Here is a 15,591-nt window from a genome sequence, read left to right as displayed (position 1 = left end):
ATAGTACCCCTGCATGGAGATCTTATTAGAGAAGAGCGCGTACCAGTCGGTGGATGCAGGTATGTCGGCTAAATTTACTCGTTTAACCTTTGTGGCGCGACCGAATGGGTTTTGTATTAGAGCGAGTGATGCGGCACGGAGTGTGCTGGTTGAGCATTATATTGACCGGATGTTTACGCGGCAGTACACGCCAGGACGGCCGTTTAGTATTCCTTATCTTAGAGTTGGTTTGCCGGGGACTGATCGGGTGCATTTGCGCGTGCAGGGCAGTGTTTTGGTTGCTCAGTGGTCGGGGAAGGGTTTATTGCTTGAACGGCACATTTACTTGTTGGAGAATGAAGCTCCGAGTATGGACGAGAGTTTAGCCCCGCCGAGTTTATTTACGATTGGACTGAGTGTCTTTCAGCGGCTGATTAAAATGACCGATAGTGACTTGGAAGTGAATGTGGGGAAGGAAGAGGTGGTTTTGCAAGGCGTATCAAGCACGGGTTTAAGTATTGTCGGGAAGGTGCCTAGTACGTCCCGAGTGGCTGGGACGTTCATTTTGCCTAAAGTTCATTTGGAAAAGGTGCCTAAATACTTGGGGTACATTTCAGTGAGTATGGGTGCGGATGAAAGAGGAGTAGTGGTTATGTCTTTGGAGATGGTTGGAGTAGTTACGACTATAACTGTGGCCTGTGCGGTGGTTTTTTTTAATGCCAGTTGAACTCCACGCCATTGCTTACGCTAATGGTTGTGCTGATGAGATTCAAAGAATTGAACGGGAGATTAGAGAGAAACCGCGCAACAAGATGTTATTTCAAACACTACCCTTTCATAAACGAAGAAGAACAGCTTCTTTTGATGAGCGCAGAATACCTAAGGAGGCACGAAGGGGTGAGAAAAGTCGGCGACGGGCAATTCGGCAAAGAGTTGTTTGGGGGTCTGGGAAGCTACATGCACATACCTGGTACGCCAAAAGGTTCTTTATGCACACCAACCTAGGCACAACTCTGCCTTATAAACGGCATATGAAGAGTGATAAGTTTATTGCGGCAGCTCTAAGCACTCGGGGTTTATTGAGTGATATTTCGTACTGTAAAGTGTATTTGGCCGGTGGAGTAGGATTGGATGTTTTGTCGCCGCAGGTGGAGTATTCTTCAAACTACAGTCGATCAATTGTCTGGCAAAACTCGACTGAGTGTATTATTATTAAAGATACACAAGCGGAAGTAAATCAAGGTGGTAGTGGTGAAAGTGTAAATGAGAATGAGAATAAGTGTGAAGTTATAGGTGGGAATGAAGAGATGCCGGCTTTGGAGGATCTGTGTATCTTTATGTTCTATGGTGAGCAGAAGATGTATGCTGCAACAGGGTATGTTAATTGTAGGTCGGCTCGGGAGTTAGTAGAGAACCGGACGGGCCCCTTAGCTTATGTTTGTATGGCACTTGACCAGACTAGAGTGGTTTTGCTTATCAACCGAGCTCGGTGTATGGAAGTCATGCAGAAGTGTGTAGTGGGCGGAATTGTGCCTATTAGTACTCTGGAACTGTTCCGTATTGGTACGGAGTTAGACCGGGTGGTTTATCCTTTTGACTTGCTAAGTACTCGTCGTGGTCATTCTTTATGGGAGGCAACTAACCAGGCAGAATTAGATGTTCTGGCTAAAAAACCACGGGGTAAACGACCGGTTGATGTTTTACCTTTATTTACTGGAGATCTAACCCAGGCTACTCCTTATCTCTTTGTAGCTGATAAAGGATCCTTCATGCCTGGCTCGCCTGTTATTTTGGCTGAGTCATTAAACTCTTCCGAGCCAGAAGGTTTTCCAATGTCTGGCCAAGAGTCTGTGGTTGGTTGCGTTCTAAGGTCATCTTTTTCGTTCAAGCGCGGGCGTACTACCGGAGTCCTCTACCTCGCCCAATTACCCGATAGCACACAAACTCCTTTCATTCGCAATCGCCGCTCCCACCAATTTTACCCTGTCTCTCTCACCCCAATTACTCCTTGTAATACTATCTAAAGCCGGTGTAAGGCCAAAATAAAAGCACCTTTGTTGTACATTCCTAGTAGTGCATACTTTGCGGTCTTGGTGCAGTCTTCTTTTGTTTTGTAACTAGAAACCCAATTGTGATTATTACTATCCTGGGAATAAGCAAAATAATATTAAACTCAAATCAAATACAGCTCTGTTCGTTTTTGGAAGGCTTCCTTTTATTTTTACACATAAACTCCTTAGATCTATAATTCCTAAACCTCTATTCTCATGAGCTGAGACAACAAGGGCAGGAAGTAACCAGAAAACAAGCTAATGCATATAGACGGGTTTGTTTTTAACTAAAGTTTTATGGACCGAACAAGAGAGTTCCTTCTTTTTGCCGAAGCATCTGGCCGTCCTCAAAGACAAGTAGCTGCCCCAAGCCATTCCTCGGCCGCCTTAATTTCTGAGATCAAAGAGCAACTTGCCCATCTCGAGAAATCAATAGATAAGGGCCAAAATTCTGATAAACACATTATTCAGAAGATAGAAGATTCTCTTCAGCAGCTCTACGCCCTAACCCAACCGGCCGGCAATCAAGCAGCCGCAGGAACCGAAAGCGAAATGCAGCAGAAGATTACCTCGAACATTCGCCGACAGTATGCCAGCCTTTCCCTTACCCTAGCCAATATCCTGCGCAAGGAGCAAAAGATCAGGACCGCTCTGGATGAAGAAGAACAGCGAGCCCGAAGACCGCCTGCCCACAGTCACCACACAGGCCAGCAAATCTACCAAGAAAAACAGCGCGAGATTCTTCGGGAAGAGGCCAGCAGTCTTCGCAAGCGCGAACTAGAAAGCATTGAAACGCATATCAATGAGCTCGGCAAAGTAATCACTGAAGTGTCCATGCATATCTCTATGCAAGGCGAGCAATTAGAACGAATAGACGAACTCTTTAGCAAGTCCAAAGTCGCCCTTAAGAAGGGTAGTTTTGAGCTTAATCATGCCCTCGCCGCTGTATCTAAACGGCGAAGGAACATCATTATCTTATTTGTTCTTCTCTTTGGCCTGCTTTTCCTAATCAGGTCAATAACTCGCTAACCCACTAATAGCACACAACCCAACACAACCCAACACAACCCAACACAACTCAACACCAACACAACCTAACATAACCTATTTATTCACTTGATTGTCCAGCCACCTAATTACCTAGCTACTTTCTAGTGCTACCTTAATTGCAACCTCACATAAATATCGCGTGCGCACCTAAATAAAAAGCTAACTGAACATATGTTTAAGTACTTAAGTAACTACTTGACTAGACAAGCATTTAATTGGTTTCGGTGCTAAGCATGCTATCCTCCAAATCGTTATAATCATCTAGACTTGAAGTTTCATCGGACTCAGCTTCGGATTGATGACCGGGACTGCTATCTTGACGGAATATATAGCATTGGTTATTCATGGTGGCCACTAAGCAGTCTTCCTCGGCTGAGACACAAGTAATTTTCTTCCTATCGACAATCCGAGTTGCCTCTTCCATTTCTGCTTCTAAGAATGACCGAGTAATTGTGCCGTCCTTGATATCCAGCACAGCCACTCCCGTATTAAAAGACCCCGTATAAACCTTATTGCCAACCACGCCTAGCTTAAACTTAGTAAAGATCTCATCAGAATCGTACAGATCAGATACTTTCTTCCGCGCCAAAGGCAGCACATCGTGCTCCAGTACAGATCCATGGGGCGCCCTTATATCGTGTATCTGTACAGCTAAGAGATTCCGCGCCGCAAACACATGATCATTAATAAACTGAATATCCGACACCGGCCTAATTATCTCCCCATAGAAATCATGACTTCTCTGCGGGCATATTTCAACCGCTGGCATAGATTTGGTGCATTCCCTTAAATCACGAATCTCCACGGACCCATTACTGGCTCCATAAACAAACAAATGGCTAGACCGATCGACAAACTTCGCCGTACAGATAACTTTGCTTATCTCTTCGTTATTCGCTGGCTTTAGATTAACAGTCTTCCAGAGCGGCTCTAAACGGGAACTAAATATATTAATCGCTAACTCATCGGCCACCAAGAAACTTTCTCCATTGGCCGCCACCGAAAGACTATGCAAACTATAGGTATTTTCCGGACTAACCTGTGCTTCTAAAGCAACCGAGTGCTTCTTTCGGGTCTCTCTTAAGAAAATACGACTAAGCCGTTCACGGCTGTTATCCTTGCGCCGCTCTCTTTCTTCACCTCCTGCATCACACGATGAAATATCAGAGCAGCACTCCACCACGGCCGACGGTTCCGTCTGTCTCAGGTAAGTTGAATGAATGTTCCATAGCTTAACTGTTTTAGCATTGCTACTTAGCACTAAAATCTCCTTATTACCTGAAGGAAGCATTCCAATTGCATCTACCGACTCGGCTATTTCTGCACTTCTTAGATAGTCAAAACAAGGTGAGTGGCTGCGAAACTCAATGCGTTTCCGTAAATTTGACCCGATTTTGTAAACCTCCAAAAACCCTTGATTCCGGCCCAGGACTAAATTCCCATCCTTTACCAAGCTACTCTTGTAAGCATCAGATTCAACGGCTGTAATGGTCTGGCGACATCTCCACGTTGACCAGAACATCTAAATATTAAATTGGAAAATACAAAGAAATGGAGCTCTTGGCCGCCAACTTGCGATATATAGAGCTTAATCTAGTTGCTGCTTTATATCATGACGAGAATAAGCAGCTGTATATCTTGCCGCACAATCCTGTTAGGTACGCTGTTCTCTTTGGTGACATTTTAGACAGTTTTGGGACGTTTTATGAGTACTTGATTGGGCCTAGCGGCTCTCTCCGTAACCCTACGTTTGGGCCGGTTGTTCACTACCTGAAGCTGAAGGCCAAAAATTCCCAGCCGGAAGAGTTTATTCGAGGGTACAGAGCGGCCCAGAAACTCGTGGCAGAGGAGCCAATGCCAAACATCTTCTGTAAGATAGCACAACAAAGAAGGGCATGGTCAGGATCCGAGATAAGAGAGTTTCAACTGGAGGAGATCCTGTTGGCCGGTGGCATGTATATGGGCAAACTAGATGCAGCCCAATACTACCGAGCCAGCTACTTTGTGGCTAAGTACCTGGCAGCTAAGGGGCTAATTGTGGCAGCCAAACGGTTTGCCAGAGATGCCTTGCATATGGCCGGCAAAACTTCTTCAACGGAGGGCATAGAGCGGGTGACACGGCTGCTGGCAGGCTTAGAAGAAGGGCAGAGTAAAGGGAGAGACGGACATGTGGCGAGCCAGAAGGATTTTCTTTAATGTTTGCCATGCCGGCTGAGGCCGCTCAGAAGGTTGCGCGAAATGCGCACTTGTTGGGCTTATTGAGCAAAGGCCAGATATATACAAGAGTAATTAGTAGTTTAGATGCAGATGCATTGGGAGCGGGAAAGGTTTTGCTAGAATTGCGATCTCTCTTCCAGAAACAGCTGCCGAAGATGCCCAAGGAGTATGTAACGCGGCTGGTCTTTGATGTCAAGCACAAATCGATGGTGCTCTTGGAAGGGCCGGAAGAGAAGATAGTTGGAGGAATTTGTTACCGACTCTTCTTTGACAACTCGTTTGTAGAGATAGTCTTCTGTGCGGTGAACAGTGAGTCACAAATCAAAGGGTTTGGTGAGTTTATGATGTGCATGTTACGGGAAACGATTAAGAAAGAGTTTCGGGCCGAGGAAGAGCGAACAGGCCAAGTAAGAGGAAAAGAGCCCATCTATCTTTTGACCTATGCTGATAACTATGCAATTGGATACTTTAAGAAGCAAGGGTTTACCAAGCAGATTTCCTTTACGGAATGGCAAGGCCGGATCAAGGACTATGAAGGCGGCACAATGATGCAAGGCAGGGTTTTGCCGGAGCTAGACTATTTACAGATGTATGGGCGATTGCAGCAACGCCGGGCCGCGCTGATTGAGATGGTGAAACAGCGGTGCCCTGAAATGTACAAAGAATACGTTATGCCGGAGTCACTAGCCGCTATAGAAGACATTCCAGGTCTGGCCGAGTCTGGGTTTAATGAGCAAATGAAGGCGGCTTTAGGAGCACGGGGGAGTTTGAAAGAACTGCTTCTCTATTTGTGCAACGAGCTGCAAAATCACAACACAGCATGGCCGTTTTTAGAGCCGGTTAGTGCACAAGACGTGCCAGATTACTATCAGGTGATTAAAAATCCAATGGATCTCAGTACGATTCAACAGAAGATCCAAAGCGACCAGTATACTTCTTTTGATGAGATGGACCAAGACATCCAGCAAATTGTCCAGAACTGCTATATCTATAATGCACCGGGTTCGCAGTATGCCAAGTGTGCCAAGTCGCTCAATGAGTTTTATCAAAACAAGGTCAAGTGGTGCCGCGAAGCTCTTTCCCGGCGCTAACTACCTACAATAAACCATATAAGTTACATCTATATTTACACCTAAACAAGAGATAGTGCGCGAACAGAGGATTTATGTTATGTTAAGTTGGTTGTGTGCTATGCTAAGTTATGTTAGTAGTGTATTGGCAGTTGGACAGAGTTCTGTTAGTGTGTGGGTTTAAGTCCCCATGAGTTTGTCAGCACACTACATTATCTTATATTGTTTTGAATCTAAATCAAATATAACATAAACTTATTTAAATTATACAATAGCTTACTTTTTTGAAATTAGGTTGCGTTCTGTACTATTTTAAGCAATTTGCTATTGGTATTTCAATTAACAACAGAATAGAGACGCATATCTTTAAGAGCAACAAATGTTTATTGTGTTGAGTTGAGTTATGTGGGGTGGACCGTGGCAGTGTTATTGGGTTAGTATTGGGTTAAAAGAAGATTGTTAGGAGCGCATAGGCTTATTGTGGTGTTCAGAGTATCCACCATCATTCTTTGTTTGTATTGAGTTGGTATTGGATTGGTATTGAGTTGATATGGGGTTAGTTGCATTACAGTATGTTTCACAGGGAATAGGCGCAAGCCAACCTATCTTTACTCTTCATCAGCAGTTCCATTGGGTTAGTTTGGGTTAGTTTGTGTTAGAGATTGGTAGAGTACAGCCCCAAACTATAAATACAGTGCGGAATACATTTGTAGAAGCAGAGAGAGATACTTTATTCAATAAATCCTGCGAGCGTCCAGCCTGGTTATGTCTTGGTAGAAGTAATACTGGTTGAAAACGGCGTGTAGCCACCCTAGGGCACGGGATGTATACATATGTAATATTTGGTATTAAGCACATCATAGAAAGGCTGCCAACGGGTGGATATGTCCTTAGAAGAATAGACAATAACACGCCGGTTTTTGATTTGGGGCGTAACTTCTGTTGTCAAGAATGAAATATGGGATACATCAACTGTTTGCGTTGATACAGAAGTGTCTAGTCAGTCGATATGAAGCAGAGGAACATCCAGTATTTGTAGCAAAAAAGACAATAGGCTAGCTGATACCACAGAATATTCCATATTTAAACCCTTAATATATATTGGGATAGTGCACTTAATTTGATGAAGATGGACTAAATCATTCTGAACAATCATATAATCAATATCATTCCAATTATTCTCAAAAACAATTTGGTGAACATACGATGGAGACTGGTTGATCTTGTTAGAATTTAGCACCATAGAACTGGTTGTGATTTCATCTAATTGGAGTTCCCACATAGATGATAGTTGGTCTTCAGACAGGAAACAATTCCAAATATGAGCAAGTGGATCAACGATGATCTGCAGTATTTGTAAGCGCCTAAATAACAAAAAAGGCAATATAACCATAGTCCCATCGTAATTTCTGACAAAGTATTGCCGAGGTGGTGCTGGTTCATCTGGTAAGTCGAGCACAAGCATAATAGCACAAGCCCCAACATCATTAGCTGCTCCAGCGGGCGGTTCTCCACCAAAGAGATTCTCTGCAGTAGATGGGCCACCATCAAGTAGATAGTTACCATCTACTATATCAATAGAAGGCACAACTTGTGCATAGGGCGGCTCAGCTTGTATGCTAACGGGGGTAGTACACACCAACAGGCCTTTTTCTGTCCAGCCAAGACTAGCCACAATAAGATGCTTGGATAGACAAAAGTTAATTGAAATAGATACCTAGATAGCATTAAAGTTTACGATTCAAAAAACTTTAACTTACATGCACATCAAATAATGTATTCTAGCTAATGTTGTCATATCACAATCAACAAAATCCAGCTACAGTCTAGCATAACCAGAAGAGCTTCGCAGCCAGCCAGCCACTCTAGAACAAGCAGCACAACGCAACAGCAACAGCAACACAACATCAACACAACACGAACCCTTCAATTTCATCCCACACTACACAACGCACTCATTAGAATTAGATTTGGTACCACTAGAATTAGAGCCGCTAGGTCTATAGAGCAGCACAATACAATACACCAGCATCAGAACACAAAACCTACCTAACCTAACTCAACTCAACCCAATACAAGACTAGATCTTTATTTTGAACTTGCCTATCCAACCACGCACTTAACAATAACCATAACTAGTAGTAGTAGACTTGCTTTATTACACTCTTTCTTTACGAGCCATTTGGCAGAGGGCCTGGAGAAGGGCATTGGCTCGAGCCTTATCCTGGGGATGGGCTGCTTCCAAGAGAGACGTTGTGACTCTCTTAATATACTCAGCAGTCAAAACCACAAAGTATCTCGATGTACTAAGCGCAGCACGCATACTTTCTATCCGCCGGAACAGCAACGACATGGCATCATATGAGGAACTCGGAATGAGTGTCATATCAAAAGAGACAAGTATAGACCTTGTCTCGCCACCCGAAGCCATCATTGTTACCGGAGACTCTCCCGTTCCTAGCAAAGGCATTGTAAGCCGATAGGCCCGTAATGTCTGGCCATAAATCTTCTCCCATTTCTCTATCTCCACTCCATAGCGATAAGTGTCACCTTGCAAAGAATTAATAGCCTCTTGCACACCAGTACTTTCAATCGGCTGACTAATTCCATCCCGATGACTAATAGTCAAACGGGGTATTTTCTTAAGGTACTTCTCACAGATAGCCACAACTCGTTCTCGAGGTATTTCATTCAGTTCATCCACTAGCTGACAAGACACATACTTAGTGCACCAAATAAGCACCTGTTTAATCCTAGCTCGTGTGCACAGATCTTCATTAGAGTGTTTATGAAAGTCACTTGGAGATACACTTCCATTATACATCTGCTCCCCATCGACCACACTATTACGTCGAAAGCTAAAGATAGAAGGTCTTTGTTCTTGTGATAAGGTATAAGTATTCAGAGACACCCGTCTTCTTTTCAAAGGAGTCTCTAGCACTCCACTTACTCCTCCTCCTAATGTCATACGCCGGCCTCTAACTACACTACCCAGAGACAGTCCAAGAGTGGTCATCTTCTTAGCCTCATCAACCGTATCCCCATCAACCACAACATCTCCAACATTATCTCCACTATCTACGATTACATCCTTAATTATTACATCTTCTACCATCTCACTTACAGCCGCGCTATCTATTGCGACATTCTTATCCTCCACTACATTCTTATCTCCTAAATTCTTATCTTCCACTACGTTTTTAGTACTTACACCCCCAGCCATCATCAGCCGATCCTTAAAGGACTCACCACTACTCACCACCACTTCTTCACTCTTCTTAACCTGCTTGCCCTTCCGCCCGACTGTTTTGCCCTTACTTACACCTACGTCACTCTTACTTACACCTACGTCACTTTTACTAACATCACCTTTACCCTTACTCTTACACAATACATCACTCTTATTATTACTATTACTTACACCACCTATGCTAAACCGAAACAAAGGCATTGCCGACTTACTTGAGTTAGTATTACTATTAGTAGTAGTAGTCTTACTCACCTTATTAGTAGTAGCCTTACTCACCTTATTAGTAGTAGTTGCTGCACTAGCCTTACCCACCTTATTAGCAGTAATAGTTGCTGCACTAGTTTTACTAACCTTATTAACACTAGACTTACTAACCTTACTTTTACTCCGATCTAAATCAACTCCACCCCCTGTCTTTCCAACTGATATTACCTTATTAGGACATTTAGCAAATGAAAAGGCAAAAACACGATTATCACTTTTAGAAGTTTTATCACTTTTAGAGGTTTTGCTAGTCCGACTATCAGGACCTAATAATAAAGTATCTTTAGGCTTGCCACGACAAGAAAAGATAAAGCCATTACACTCGTCCTGCATCTATAATGAAACTAAAAATTTAATAAGAATGACTGCATTAGAAGAACATAGACTAATTACACTAACTATTGCTCAATTAGCCAGTCAGGCTGAATTGGGTTTAGTAAGTATTTATGGATTTATATCTAGTATTAGGTTAGTGGGTAAGAATAAAGTATTTATGGTGTTGCGGGAAGGGGGTGAGACTGTCCAGGCCGTTTATAGTGGAAGTGGAGTAGAAGGTTTGGGGTTAGAATTACGTAGTAAATTAACAGCTGAGTCTTATGTAGGGATTAGAGGTAAGTTAGTTGAGACAAAGCAGGAAATCTTGTCTTGTACGGTGAAGAGAAGAGAGATACAGGTAGAGGATGTAGAGATTGTCTCACTAGCCGCTGAACTGCCTTACCAGTTGAAGGACTTAAGTTGGACGGCTCAGGAAAGAGTAGAGACACCACAATTACCGGTGGTAGGACTATCTAAAAGACTGGATTTAAGGTCATTAGATTTACGATCGGTTGAATCTAGGAGTATTTTTCTTATCTACTCGGGGGTCTTACAGGCCTTTAGAAGTGCATTGGTTGAGCGGAACTACTTGGAAATTAAGACGCCTAAATTGTTAGGAGGTGCTTCAGAAGGAGGGGCGGATGTTTTTGTGGTGGACTACTTTAAGGAGAAGGCTAGTTTAGCCCAGTCGCCTCAGTTGTACAAGCAATTAGCGGTTATAGGCGGTTTGGAAAGAGTGTTTGAGATAGGTCCATGTTTCCGAGCTGAGAATTCTAATACAGGCCGGCACTTGACTGAATTTACTGGAGTAGATTTGGAGCGGGAGTTAAAGGGTGAGAGTTATATAAATGTAGTAGGAGAGATCTACGATGTGTTGAAAACTGTGATTAGAAGCGTAGGCAGTAAGTATGAGGCGGAGTTGAAAGCAATTACAGAGATAACTGGTCGTAGTAACACTACGATTGTTACGGATGCTCCGGTGATTTTGACCTTTAAGGAGGGGATTGATATTTTAAGGGAGATAGGTAGATCTGGGGACTACTTGACTGATATTGGCACGGAGGATGAACGACTTCTGGGCGAGCAAGTTAAGTTGCGCTACCAAACCGACTTGTTTGTGCTGGTAAACTATCCTGCTAGTGCTCGGCCTTTCTATACGGCTCTTTTACCGGAAGACAGTAACTATACCCAGAGTTACGACTTTATCTTCAAGGGCGAAGAGATCTTATCCGGAGCCGTGCGAATTCACGAGCATGAAGTCCTTCTTCAGCGTGTTAGAGCGAAAGGTATTGCCGAGGAGAGTGTGCGGCCTTACACAGACTCGTTTATCTACGGAGTGCCACCGCATGCTGGCTGTGGGATTGGGTTAGAACGAGTCGTAAAACTACTGACGGAAACAGGGGATATCCATAAGTGTTCAATGTTCCCTCGTGATCCCTCTCGGCTTCATCCTTAAAGCGTCAGCACGTAAATGGGCTGTCTAAGAGAAGGTTAGGGCATTCAATAAATCAGCGTACAGCTTAGTGTTTGATTAGTATTGTGGTGATATTGTGATGGTTAGGTGAGGAGATCTAGTGGGGGATTGGTTAGTTGGGCGGGCGGAAAAAGGAAGCCTCTTGGCAGGATCGAACCGCCGACCTTCAGTTTACAAGACTGACGTTATACCACTAAACCAAAGAGGCGCACTTGGGTTGGTCGATATTAAGACAGAATGATGCAAATTGTAAATGGCGACAAGGTTTGTTTCACATGGACCTATTTGCGCGCATGCGGACGCTTATCCTCCGTGAGAAAAGGAAGAAGCAGGTTGAAAGACCGCTTGAGGGCGCGGCTCTTCTGCAAAGATTAAGTTCGACTCTGCAGTGCACTCCAGAAGTTCTGGTGTTGACTCAGACCTACCAAGCTATGATGAGTGCTAGTATTTCGGTCGGAGCTAGACTGCCACGGCCCGTGACTAATTATGAGCTACTTGAACGAATTAATAAGTTAGTGGGTGGGCTGGAGGCAGCTAAGGCTTTACTTAAACAGTCTTTATTAGTCGAAGATCGAATATGTCTTGAGCAATTAGTTAGTGAGCTAGTCGGAATTATTGCTACTCAGGGATACTTAGTAGTGCATTTAATGGCTAAAGAGGCCAACTTAACCTCGGATCTGGCCCAGCAGTTGCTAGTCCAATTTACTCGTTTGCGCAGTCATCTAAATGTGTCTAGTGATCTGCCCATTAGTGCCACCAGCTCAATTCGAGCCACCGATTCTAACCATGCGGGGATGCCACCTACGCCAATTCTTACGCAGTACAAGATCAGGTACTTAAGCCTGCGGCGCAAACTTCTCGGCGAAGAGTCCTACTTGGCCACCCTATTGGGCTGGGATGACTGCGCAGCCATGCTAGATGGTGAGTGCCAGCGATACTGGCTAGTCTTCCGGGAGGGCCAGCAGAGCTCGCTTCTTCAGGGTCTTTCTTTTTCTCTCCTGCGCCTTTGGCTTACTCGGCCACTTTTAGCGCCTACGCTTACTAAGTCTTTAGCTACTTGTCAAATAGACTCTTTCCATCAGACTCCCGGCGTTCTTCTACTGCGCGATGCTCTTAATACATATTTAGAGCCGAATCCAGCCACTAAGCATTCGTCCAACAACCCATTCTGAGCCGCCCGGCCTAGCTCTTTCCTAATTGGGACATTACTCTTTTGGTCGATTACCTAATTAGGTAATTTTGGCAGAATTTTCTGGGCGGGAGGTTACTATATTGGGTAAGAGGCCCTTCATAAGCTTTTATTCTTCTGACTTGCCCTGGTTATGTACGCTTTACACATGAACGATATATATGTTGGAAAGAATGGAGTTGTTCGCTCTAAACCAAGACTAAAGTATAAAGGTCCCCTTAAGGACATCCCGCCTATCGAATCATCAGTTGAGCGCAGGCCAATGGTTTTTTGCTGCATTAAAGAAGCCCCTCCTACTCCGCCTAATGGTTCCCTTGCTGAACGCTTTCTCCCCCATAATACCTATCGCACCACTGATCTGGAGATGAAGATCATTTATCGAGGACCGATGTACCTGCTTAAGCGCACCGTTTATTATCAAGATATTCCCATAGCTGTTCTTGATGTTTTAGATATTAGAAACACTTTCATCTGGGTTGAAACCTTTTATGCCAAACGAGTGCGCCATGGCTGGACTGAAAAAGAAACCCGAATTGCCTTTAAAGCAGCTGTAGCCACGGATATTTATGAGAAGGTTGTCAAGGGCACTAAGGATTTAACTGTTGCTATTGATCGCATTTATGATGTTGTTTATACACCTGAGAATCTTCAGAGTCTTTACAATCGCATTCTTACTCTTTCATCAGCAGAGTTTGGGACCCTTTTCCAGTACAAGGAAGAGTTGGAACTGCTAGTTAGGTCTTATTTTACGCGACTTAATCTTCATTCTGAATTAATGAAGCAGTTCATTCGCGAAAGGTTTTGGAATGGGATTTCAACTAGTATTAAGATACAAGTCCCGGACCTTTCCCCGCAAATGTCACCTGCCGAGATTATCTTAGCTGTTTACGTTTATTGCACCACGCCTAAGAACAGTGCTCTTCTGAACTTTAACGAACTCCGAGAAAATGCGAATGGCCAACCTCGCACTGATTCTAATACAGACGAGGCGGCTGGTGCTGCTCCTGCTGATACTCCTGCGCCAACCCCAACCCCATCACCGCCTGCTGCCCGGCCCCGTCCTAATACCAACATAAATTTCAACTTCAATCCTAATCCGAGCTATACTGGTACAACTATTCCACCCGATGCCTTAGCCAGTATTCTAACAGTTCGGGCCGGTAGTTTACTTGCAGCTGGATCGTGCCTTCTAGGCCGCGCTCTATTAGGTGATGTCCACTCTGGCTCTAGAAGACTTCCTGCTCCGTTTGATTTGCCTCTAACATCACTGCCGCCTTATCTCTTCCGGAGTCGCAGTCGGCTTAAGAATCTAGTTCAAGCTATGGAGCGTCGCGTTGACATTCCACAAGACTGTCTTCTAGCCCGGCCTAAGGAATCCATCCCGTTTGTTATTGATGTTCTGCGCATTGCCAACTGTTTAGGCGGTATTCTTTATCAGGACAACATTCCCATCTCTTTCTTCTTTGGTGTCTTAACCACTAAAGAAACCCAGTATACCAAAACAGAAAAGGGTCTCTTAGCCATTGACTTAGCCAATCGAAACTTTCACTGGATCACCCACGGCTGCCCCGTTTACATCTTTTCTAACCGCTACCGCTCCTTCTCCATTCCCGTTGTTTAAACAAGATCAATAAATGCAATCGTCAACAGCGCATTAGTTTATATACAGGCATTTCAAGGCCAAAAATATGTGTGTCTAGCACAATCTATTGATGGTTTGTTTCAACTGCAAAGAATCAAGAGATCTGTCAATGGCTAGGTTTATTCATATCTAAATGTATGGTTCATATAGGAAAAGGACCAAATGACAAAAAGCCGATTGTCATAGCAAGTCACATTTAATAAGAAACAATGCAAAGTTGGATGAATCCAGTATATTCGCCTCTCTTTTAAACCAACAATCACTAATCCAAACCAACCATATCGTATTTCACTTCTAGTATTTGATGTGGCACGCCGAGCATGAAACTCGCCCAGTTTGAAATACAAAAGCCCTCAGCATGTGAGACTTGGAGATTATCTTTATTGAACCAAGATACCAACCAAATGGGCCTCCTTTTTGTGTCTAGGACCAGGAATACAACCTTTTATCCCTAAGGGTAGATTTAGAAGCGGACGGTGCTATATTTTATTCGACTATATTCTCTCGAGAGTTTTAGATAAGCTTTTATAGATTAGATGGTGTTAGTATTGGGTTGGATATGGCTCATTGGTCAACACCGACTCTATTAAAGACATTTCTTGAGACGAGTATCGATGCGATTTGTTAAATAAATATGGTTGTATGTGAGGATGACGTCATATTGAATTGTAGCGTAGATATGTAAAACTAAATTAGTCGAAGCAGATTGACTCTATTAAAGTTGCAAGGCGTAATTAGCTGGCAAATCATTAGGTTGATCTTATAGGAGCTAAGTAGTGGTCGTATTGGTTTGGTATTGGGCTGGTATTGAATAGACATACTTAGAAAGTAAGTCTTTTTGATATTCTACTAATTCAGAGGATTTGCTTGGCTACGACTAGAATATCTTTGATATTAATATACTATAGTCTATAAATAAAAACATAAGATAGCAAATTGTAAAATGAACAGAAGGTTAAATGGATACTCTTTGAATGTTTATCAAGTAGTTTGCTTGGTTATTGGATTGTGTTGTGTCTGGTGTAGTTCTGATGAGGATTCAGATGAGATGGATTTGTCTGCTAGATTTAAAAGGCTCATGTTATATAGA

At 43.5% G+C, this 15,591-nt stretch overlaps 11 protein-coding genes across 11 annotated transcripts; 8 read left to right on the top strand and 3 right to left on the bottom strand.

Annotated features, from left to right (window-relative positions):
* Window positions 1-13: 13 nt before the first annotated feature.
* Window positions 14-706, top strand: NEHOM01_0673 (uncharacterized protein; the record flags this gene model as incomplete). The annotated part of the gene is made up of 1 exon (XM_051489551.1): window positions 14-706. The coding sequence occupies one exon, from the start codon at window positions 14-16 to the stop codon at window positions 704-706; it is 693 nt and encodes a 230-aa protein (XP_051345511.1).
* On the top strand, window positions 696-2,003 carry NEHOM01_0672 (uncharacterized protein; the record flags this gene model as incomplete). The annotated part of the gene is made up of 1 exon (XM_051489550.1): window positions 696-2,003. The coding sequence occupies one exon, from the start codon at window positions 696-698 to the stop codon at window positions 2,001-2,003; it is 1,308 nt and encodes a 435-aa protein (XP_051345510.1).
* A 324-nt stretch (window positions 2,004-2,327) lies between these two features.
* On the top strand, window positions 2,328-3,059 carry NEHOM01_0671 (uncharacterized protein; the record flags this gene model as incomplete). The annotated part of the gene is made up of 1 exon (XM_051489549.1): window positions 2,328-3,059. The coding sequence occupies one exon, from the start codon at window positions 2,328-2,330 to the stop codon at window positions 3,057-3,059; it is 732 nt and encodes a 243-aa protein (XP_051345509.1).
* A 232-nt stretch (window positions 3,060-3,291) lies between these two features.
* Window positions 3,292-4,602, bottom strand: NEHOM01_0670 (serine/threonine-protein phosphatase 2A regulatory subunit B; the record flags this gene model as incomplete). Its single annotated transcript, XM_051489548.1, has 1 exon — window positions 3,292-4,602. One exon carries the CDS (start codon window positions 4,600-4,602, stop codon window positions 3,292-3,294), a length of 1,311 nt encoding a protein of 436 aa, XP_051345508.1.
* A 29-nt stretch (window positions 4,603-4,631) lies between these two features.
* Window positions 4,632-5,276, top strand: NEHOM01_0669 (uncharacterized protein; the record flags this gene model as incomplete). Its single annotated transcript, XM_051489547.1, has 1 exon — window positions 4,632-5,276. One exon carries the CDS (start codon window positions 4,632-4,634, stop codon window positions 5,274-5,276), a length of 645 nt encoding a protein of 214 aa, XP_051345507.1.
* NEHOM01_0668 (histone acetyltransferase) lies at window positions 5,276-6,388 on the top strand (the record flags this gene model as incomplete). The annotated part of the gene is made up of 1 exon (XM_051489546.1): window positions 5,276-6,388. One exon carries the CDS (start codon window positions 5,276-5,278, stop codon window positions 6,386-6,388), a length of 1,113 nt encoding a protein of 370 aa, XP_051345506.1.
* Window positions 6,389-7,367: 979 nt separating this feature from the next.
* NEHOM01_0667 (uncharacterized protein) lies at window positions 7,368-7,832 on the bottom strand (the record flags this gene model as incomplete). Its single annotated transcript, XM_051489545.1, has 1 exon — window positions 7,368-7,832. The coding sequence occupies one exon, from the start codon at window positions 7,830-7,832 to the stop codon at window positions 7,368-7,370; it is 465 nt and encodes a 154-aa protein (XP_051345505.1).
* Window positions 7,833-8,525: 693 nt separating this feature from the next.
* NEHOM01_0666 (uncharacterized protein) lies at window positions 8,526-10,214 on the bottom strand (the record flags this gene model as incomplete). Its single annotated transcript, XM_051489544.1, has 1 exon — window positions 8,526-10,214. The coding sequence occupies one exon, from the start codon at window positions 10,212-10,214 to the stop codon at window positions 8,526-8,528; it is 1,689 nt and encodes a 562-aa protein (XP_051345504.1).
* Window positions 10,215-10,242: 28 nt separating this feature from the next.
* On the top strand, window positions 10,243-11,652 carry NEHOM01_0665 (aspartyl-tRNA synthetase; the record flags this gene model as incomplete). The annotated part of the gene is made up of 1 exon (XM_051489543.1): window positions 10,243-11,652. The coding sequence occupies one exon, from the start codon at window positions 10,243-10,245 to the stop codon at window positions 11,650-11,652; it is 1,410 nt and encodes a 469-aa protein (XP_051345503.1).
* Window positions 11,653-11,945: 293 nt separating this feature from the next.
* NEHOM01_0664 (uncharacterized protein) lies at window positions 11,946-12,842 on the top strand (the record flags this gene model as incomplete). Its single annotated transcript, XM_051489542.1, has 1 exon — window positions 11,946-12,842. One exon carries the CDS (start codon window positions 11,946-11,948, stop codon window positions 12,840-12,842), a length of 897 nt encoding a protein of 298 aa, XP_051345502.1.
* Window positions 12,843-13,007: 165 nt separating this feature from the next.
* Window positions 13,008-14,480, top strand: NEHOM01_0663 (uncharacterized protein; the record flags this gene model as incomplete). Its single annotated transcript, XM_051489541.1, has 1 exon — window positions 13,008-14,480. The coding sequence occupies one exon, from the start codon at window positions 13,008-13,010 to the stop codon at window positions 14,478-14,480; it is 1,473 nt and encodes a 490-aa protein (XP_051345501.1).
* Window positions 14,481-15,591: the final 1,111 nt, after the last annotated feature.

The sequence above is a fragment of the Nematocida homosporus genome (assembly GCF_024244095.1).
Source record: "Nematocida homosporus strain JUm1504 chromosome Unknown 4343, whole genome shotgun sequence".
NCBI classification, from domain to species: domain Eukaryota; kingdom Fungi; phylum Microsporidia; genus Nematocida; species Nematocida homosporus.
The sequence above is the reverse complement of the archived record's forward strand: the minus strand, read 5'-3'. Positions and strand labels throughout refer to the sequence as shown.